The sequence below is a fragment of the Prunus dulcis genome, chromosome 4 (genome assembly GCF_902201215.1).
Source record: "Prunus dulcis chromosome 4, ALMONDv2, whole genome shotgun sequence".
Taxonomy (NCBI): domain Eukaryota; kingdom Viridiplantae; phylum Streptophyta; class Magnoliopsida; order Rosales; family Rosaceae; genus Prunus; species Prunus dulcis.
In genome coordinates, this window is record NC_047653.1 from 17830058 (window position 1) to 17838673 (window position 8616).

The 8616-nt window shown below is 42.7% G+C and overlaps 1 protein-coding gene across 1 annotated transcript in view; it reads right to left on the reverse strand.

The window, feature by feature from the left end:
- Positions 1 to 6993: 6993 nt before the first annotated feature.
- LOC117625547 (zinc finger MYM-type protein 1-like) overlaps positions 6994 to 8616 on the reverse strand; it is a 3311-nt gene continuing 1688 nt past the window's right edge. The window contains exon 2 of the mRNA XM_034357090.1: positions 6994 to 7162. Coding sequence (XP_034212981.1) covers positions 6994 to 7162 — 169 coding nt within the window. The remainder of the gene's footprint in view (positions 7163 to 8616) is intronic.

Below are 8616 nucleotides of genomic sequence, written 5' to 3' on the forward strand. Positions count from 1 at the left end.
ACTTGGGACATGATGCCTTGTTCGTCAAGTTTCACTAACTTCATAATTTAGATATGATGGGATCATTGGTTGAACGGTGGATCATGCTGGTGGTGTCCTTGTCTTTTAGGCCCGTGTTGCAAAAATAGGCTCGTTTGCGCCTCATAAAAAAAAGGTTAATCCAACGGCGTAAAAATTTGTGATGGTAAAGTTGTTTTTGCCAACTTTAAAAAATAAAAACGAAACTGTTACAAGCCTAAAAGCACAAGGGGTGCGAAATGTAATTGACCCATACATCCAAAATAAGAGAATCTCTCATAGTTTGATTGATAGAAACTTATTCGTCACATGTAAGTGAAACTTCCATACAAAAATTCTTGATTGATTGCATTCAGTAATCACTCTTTATTGAGCACATATACACTTTACAAATTATCAATGTCAATTGACAATTCTATGACTAAGAACTATTTAAGTTATGAAGGCTCGAGAGGAATGTCGACTGAACCTATTCAATTACTTTCCCTATCTTTCATTTTCTTTGGACTATTGTTTAAGTACATAACTATAATGAGACATTTGCTATAAACAATAAACTTGCCTTTTTAATAAAGCTAAAGAAGTTTAAGATATAAAATATTCTTAAAATATTATATCACATAATCGGCTTTAAGGTCATATTTGCAACATTGGGCTCCAAAGTTCATGTTCCTTTATTTATCCCCAAATGTGCAAGTATTCCATGATGGGCATAGTGGGTGATGTAGGCTTTAATAAATGGGGCTTATGACAAGTGGCCATGCCTCCCTCACCTTCATTAAAGACAAGTTACTTTTGATGTTACTTATGCAACTCATATTTTTTGTTCAATAAAGTAATGTAGTCACACAGACATCAATACAAATTCAAGCTTTTCTTTCTAATGAAGTGTTCACAAAAGCAATCGACACATCTCCGGACATAGGCCAAACGGGTCACATACATCGGCACGTCTCCGGACGTAGGCCAAACGAGCCACACTCATCAACCCGTCTTCGAACGTAGGCCAAACGGGCAACTCTTATCAACAAGTCTCCGGACGTAGGCCAAACGGGCCACTATCATCGGCACGTCTCCTGACATAGGCCAAACGGGCCACGCTCATCGACACGTCTCCGGACGTAGGCCAAATGGGCCACTCTCATTGACATGTCTCAGGACGTAGGCCCACGGGCCACTATCATCGACACGTTTCCGGACGTAGGCCCGTGAGCCACTATCATCGACACATTTCTAGACGTAGGTCAAATGGGCTACTATCATTGACATGTCTCCGGACGTAGGCTAAACGGGCCACGCTCATCGACACGTCTCCGTACGTAGGCCAAACGGGCCACTCTCATCGACACGTCTCTGGACGCAGACCAAACGGGCCACTCTCATCGACACGTCTCTGGACGCAGACCAAACGGGTCACACTCATCGACACAACCCCGGACGTAGGCCAAATGGGCCACTCTCATTGACACGACTCCGGACGTAGGCCAAACGGGTCACACTCATTGACACGTCTCTAGACAAAAGTATGCATCTTTTTTACTGATCAAGTTAGCAGCAGAAAAGGGGCAACAACAGATGAGTTTCAGATAATTTCAGCAGCAAAAGCTACTCATTTTTAAAGCAGATGAAATATTGCTTCCCATTGTTTCTCCAAGCTTGTCTACATGAGGCTTGAGTGGAACATCACAAATATTGCCCCTTCGAGATGTTTAGATGTTTAACCCTAACTGATGATGGGGAACAGCTCCTACTTGAGTCTTCTCAGCAGAACGGATCCTTGGTTTCTTCCTCAACAGAGACACATCCTTCGCTAGCGAAGTCATAGCTTCATATCTTGAAGACTTGACGTTCGGCCTTCCTTTTTTAGGGGGTCCAGCAGAGCACTTCTCCTGCTCAGCTGGCAGTTCATCAGAGTCTGGATCATTCTACTTCCATCTCTCAACATCCTAGGCAAGGGGCAGACCAACAACTTCTTCCGGATACTCGCTCAGCAGCAACCAGAGGCCACCCTCACTCCAACCGTCTTGTACCGCCAGTCACGACGTCAACCATCCTGGTCTCACTCAGCTGGTCCTCGCCTTGAAAAAGAGAAGACGAAGAAAAAATATACGTGCTTGACTTACTTTAGATGCACAACAACTACTTTCTTTGACAAGCAGTACAAATTCTCCAAGATCTTTCTCAAGCTAGAAGGTAGAGAAGTTAAGTTTGCGATGTGAGAAAGAGTAAAGAGAAGCCTTGTACTTATATAAGTTGGACAACTCGGGTCAAGAAGGAATCGCAAGCTCATTCCTTCTGGGAGTCCAACTCCAAGAACAGTCAGAAGCCTACTCCAATTGGGAATCCGATCTGCAAAGGAGTCCAACTCAGATAATAAAGCCCAGACACAATTGGAGAGTCGAAAAAATAATTTCATTTCCTACATGCCACACAAGCGCCATGCAGAAGCTAGGGGGCATTTGTGGGAGCAAATATTTTCATCTCCAATCACAGCACGCTACGTGAAAAAGAAGATTATCTCTTAAATTAATTAATTGAACCAGTTTATCTGACCAATTAATTAATAAGGATAAATATCTTAATTAATATGATATTATATTTATTTAATAAGATAATATCATTAATTCAAATATTATCCTAATAAAGAGAAGATAATATCATATTATCCAAAATAAAGAGATATAATCAAGTCCGACTCAATCCCTACGAATTTGGGTAAAGAATAAACTCATCATAATAAAAGTTTATTCTCTACGAAACCCTAGCCCGAGGCTCCTATAAATAGACGACTTCATTCATCATTGAAGGTACATCTAAACCTTCTCCTAAACCCGAGAAAAATACCCAAAGCTCTCTCTCCCTCTCCACTCTCCATATTTTCTCCACACGGCTCTGGCCGCCCGATTCACACCATACATACAACTCCGTACTCTTTACTTAGCTATTAATTTCCTACAAACACTTGAACTGACTTAGGCATCGGAGGGCCTTTGGCCAACACCCCCCAGGTGTGGTCTATTTACTCCAATCTTTTTTACAGGAATCGAGAGAAAGAGAGAAGGAATATCGAAGGTTGAAGGATCTAGAAGCGAATATTCTCCCTCGAGATTATGTTCACAAACAATGACATGTTTGCCTTGGTTGTGCGGCATGAGACATGCATGCCTTGGACCATGATAACTTGGTCATCAAGGCCTCACTCTAATTGCATAATTTCATACATACGATCATGGGTAGAATGATGGATCATTTTGCTTGATTGTAGGTTCACTGTCCAAATTTAGAGTGCTCGAGTAATGACTTGATTTCTTAATGAGTAACTCACACACCTACTTAATTGAATTCAAAGTTTTTATATTTATTTATAAGAAATGGAATTCATTCATAGAATCAAAGTAACGTACATAGAACGACACAAATAATGGCTTCATTAAAATCTTACTGAGGGACAAACTCTAGTTTATGAAAGAGTACCACATATGTCATTGACTAAAAAGAGAGTCTGAAATAGTCACGCAAGACCAATGCTAGAGCAAGACAAAATATAGTAAACTGACACATAGATCTCCGACGCATAGACCTCCAACAAGAACACTACAACACAAACCAACTGTCAAAAGAGTCATGCTATGAACTCACAGTCCTTTGCACAGCCACAAGTGTAACATCAAACTTCAACCAACAGAGATGGGGTAATGTGCCTTATATGTACATGCCCACCTCCATCTAGCACGAGGTCTTTTAGGAGCTCACTGGCTTCGGAGTCATAGGAACTTCGAAGTTAAGCGAGTTTGGGCTAGAGCAATCCCAGGATGGGCGACACACTGGGAAGTTGCTCGTGAGTTCCTAGAAACAAAACCATGAGGGCAGAGAGGGGGGCCAAAAGAGGACAATATCGTGCTACGACGGAGCCGATCTCGGGATGTGACAATTTGGTATCAGAGCCACTTTGCCGTGTGGTGCGAGTGTGCAGATGAGGATGTCGGGCCCCTAAGAGGGGTGGATTGTAACATCCCACATCGACCAACAGAGAAGGGGTGATGTGCCTTATATGTACATGCCCGCCTTCATCTAGCACGAGACCTTTTGGGAGCTCACTGGCTTCAGAGTCATGGGAACTCCGAAGTTAAGCGAGTTTAGGCTAGAGCAATCCTAGGATGGGTGACCCACTGGGAAGTTTCTCGTGAGTTTCCAGAAATAAAACCGTGATGGTAGATAAGGGGGCCCAAAATGGACAATATCGTGCTACGGCGGAGCCGATCCCGGATGTGACAACAAGACATTGAGAGCATCCGACAAAGAACACAATATGCCAAGAAGAAAGAAAACATCCACTAAGCACACCATCTCCAGCCACCTCCAATAGCAATTGACAATGAAAGAAGAGAAATTTGCAAGGAACAACACAAAGAATATACTAACCCCGCAAACGAGCCAGGAAACAAAATAAAATAAAAAAGCCCCCAAGCAGGCCATGTCACTCAACACTAACCAAAAAACCTCCTATGAAAACATAGTCCTTGAGACAGGAGGAGAATCAAAGATTAGTTAAGGTGAGAACGAAGAAAACACCACGCAACAATAACAAAACTGGTCTGGCCACTTAACCTAAACAAGGGGATCATGCACAAGAGCATTCGCCGGATGCCATGTCCACGAATGCTCCAAGAACACATTAAAGAATACGCCCAGAAGACTCTACTCGGCCAGTCTCCGTAGGTTTATTAGGAGGGACACCAACATTATCCGAATTCACAGTCCCCATCGTAGAGTAACCAACCAAACGAGTAAAGATGGGTAAAAGGATGGTACCCAACAACCCTAGTTCCCAAAAATTTGGCCCAACACCGTGAAAAGGATGACCAAAGCTATAGATCCTAGGTGAAGAGGCACCCACATCAAATCTCTGGACAACAGTCGTCTTCTTATGAAGGTAAGGCTTGAGATCGCAGATCGGTCGACAAAGAGGGAGTGAGGAAAGCCATCTTCACCTTGACCGCCGACCAAGTAGCTTGCACCATAGTCGTCGTGGAGTTGGAGACTGTGGGCACAATAGCAATAGCAAACCCGCTGAAACCACCATACCAAGACAACCACTAGAAACGCGGACACACCGAGGAGAAAATGAATGATGAAACTAACATGCGGGATCTGAGGGAGACAACAACGAAGCCAGCACCCTAGAATCGAATAGAGGAGTGATGGCAGCGACTCAGCATGGAAGAGAAACGGTAGCAACTCAACATGGAAGAAAAGTGACTCGACGCTGTCAAGTCAAGGAGAGCGACGACGACTGAACATGGATGCAAATTAGCATTGTTAGGCTGGGGAGGGGTCCCGCTTTTTGGCTGAGCCGGCCGACGGAAGGAACTTTTGGTCCTTCTTCTTTTTTTAGTGCGGGGCGTGCCACCACCAAGCCACAAATTTGGGTTGAATGGAATGTGAGTGTATGTTGTGTTTGAGATCTAACTTTAATCAAACGATTGTTTGGCTGAGCAAGGAACCTCCTCATGGCCTAGGTTTTTTCACTACCTCATGGTCAAGGCTTTATGTGAGCAACCAAATGATGTGGAGTGGGTGGAGATGAAGATTGAAGGTGAAACGTAATGAAACGAAGAACAAGTGCGTAAAGTAAAGGTGTTTAAACTTAAATATAATTTAAAGATAAATGCGTAAAGTAAAGTGCGTAAAGATGAGAATTAAAGTGCGATAAAATAGATCAAAGTGATAAATAAACAAGAATAAAATAAGAACAATAAGAACGGTAAGCTAAATTAAACTTAATGAAAGTGCGATAACAATGAAAAGTAAAGCAATTGAAATAAACTTGAATTTAAAAGGCGAGGAATGTAAATTGAACTAGAAATTAAACTTACACTAGAAAACGGAAGAACTCTTTAAAAGTAAAATCCTAAGTCTAGGAATAGAAAAGTGCAAGACAAAAAATAGGTTTGTGCGTCTGATGATGTGTGCCTTCTGCTTTCGTTCGGTGAAGTCTATATAGGGCGTCTATTGGCCCATGGGCTGGCCATTGAATGGCCAAATGTCAACTCTTTTAAAACTCTTTTCTTTTGAAGCCCCCAAAATCCGTGGATCATGTCAGAGAAGATATTATGGTTGCTTGATTTTCTCTCGTTTTGGAAAATTCCGAATCATCATCAACCTCCTTGATTTCTTTCCTTGTCAGGCCTCCATCATGTGCACATTGACCTCTAGAAATCTTGGGCGTGAATACGTGGCTTGGGCTTGGTCCTCCGAGATTTCATCTTGACATCTGGTGGAACCTCGTGCCCTTTGAGTTTTTATAACTCTAAAGTTGGTTGACCATCCGCCAAGGTGGGTGGTAAGGGAACTCGAAATATTTGGATGTTGGGCTTAGCCCCACGTTGGACTACCTTTGAGTTCTCAAAATATTCGAATATTGGGAACTCAGAGGACATACCTCCCACTCCCTCGGTGGAAATACCTCCCACCGAACTTTAACTTCCTCGGCCCAACTTTGCTTGCTCAAGTGCCGCGAGGAGGGGGCCAAGGTGTGCAAGAAGAAAATCTGCCCCGGCCCAGCTTTTTGTAAGAGGAGTGGCCGACCACTTTTTCAAAAAGAAGCATTCGGCCAATTTTGTAAGGATATGCCCAGCCATTTTTACAAGGATACGCTCGACCACTTTTGCAAAGGGAAGCGCTCTGCCATTTTCGCAAAAGGAAGCACCCAACCATATTTTTTAGAAGGCACCACGGCCTTTGAAGAAAACACCTCGGCCGCATTTATGAAAAGGCACCATGACCTTTGAAGAAAAGACCTCGGTCACCTTTTTGAGAAAGCATCTCGGCCACTAGGAATTCTCGACCAGGAATTTCACCGCTAGGAATTCTCGGCCACTAGAAAATCTTCGGTCGCTAGGAATTCTTCGTTGGAAGATTGGGTGAATTTTGACCACCCCCAAACAATATATAAGAAAACAGTTAGATTTCAACCTAAAACTCTTCAGCCCAATTTGCAACAAATTCAAAGACTCCAGCCGCAATTTCCAAATTCTTCCTTGGAAGATTCTTCCGCCGCTTGGAATTCTCGGCTGCTTGGAATTCGATGTCGGAACTACTGGAAGATCGCCAAAGCTTCAAGACTCCCAACTCAAAGGCCCAGCTGCAACAATTCAAGACACCTGGTTGTGATCTTCCAACAGCTCCGGCCGCTGAACCCCAGTTCCTTCGGCCGTGAAAACCCCAACTCTAGCCGTGTTCACGCAGGCCCCAAAGTTCCAAAACCCGGCAGCCTAGCTCCAGCCGGCTTCTTCAAGCCTCCAGCCCAGCACGAAGCAAAACCCGGCTGCTACAATCCAGCAATATCAGCCGCTCCACACGTGGCCCAACTGCCTTCTCACAAGCCCAGGCCTCTCTAACAGCTCCAAACATTGGCCAGCTCCATCCAGCCGTGATTTTGCAGAAAAATCCCAGCTGCGACTCCAATAAAACCCGGCCGCATCTCTAGCTATAAAACTGGGCAACATTCTTCAGCTAAGTAGTCCGGCCGTGTTCAAATCTCTTATCCCTTTTAAGCATTTTCAGTCTCGAAACGGCCTCAAGGACTCTAGCCATGCTTGAATTTAATCCGGCTGCTTGTATTTCATAACGTGCCTGTCCTCGCGTAGCGATAGAGAAACCCAAATGAGAATAAGTTTATGGCCCCCTTTAATTCAATTCAAAATTACTAATTAAAAAAATCTTGAACTGGATTGAATTAGATTCTCACGAGCAAATCCGTTAACTGATCAAATCATGTTGTTTATGATTTACATGTCCAATATAACTTGCTAGAGTCATCCAAATATTTGAACTATGTTAGGAAAATGTTGAGTACTTTAGTAAGATCTGGGAACCGAAAAGTCAACTTTGGGTCTTTTGGATGAAGTCTTGGCTTGTTACAAATAGTATTAAAGGACAACCCAACCTATATGTGGTACTCATCAGTCATGGTCATGGTCATGAAGAATCAAAGAAAGGTAGCTCCTCACTATGAGGTAAAATGTTGTGTCTTATATCTGAAAGGCCAGCCTATTGGATAAGTAAACTTGATGAGGACACCAATTCCTAAAGGGTGGAGATTTTGATACCTTAAATCCCAAATCCCACATTAGACCTATGGTCTTAGGTTCTAACTCCCATGGCTGTGTGTGTAAGAAAATCCCCCCCCCCCCCCCCCCCCCCCAAACTTGTAACTTTGGCACCAAAAAAAAAATATTCCGATGTTGAAATGTTCCCGAGAAGATCGTAGGTACTTATGGAGTGTTTGGATGAGGAAATTTAAAAGTGTTCATAAATGATGGAATTTAAAATAATTTAAATTAATGTTCTAGAATTTGTAAAATTTATTCTTTGGCTAATGGATTTAAACATGGAATTGTAAAACTTAAAAACCACAAAAGAATGATTTGGCTCAATTGATCCATCAGTATGATGGAGCCCTTGTATTTATAATTGGAAAGTGCTATACAATACAACCATTACAAGAAGTAGGGTAAATCCCTATTTACATGTGAGTTCTATGAACACTTCAAACACAACACAACAACTTATCTAGAATTTGAAAAATATAAACAA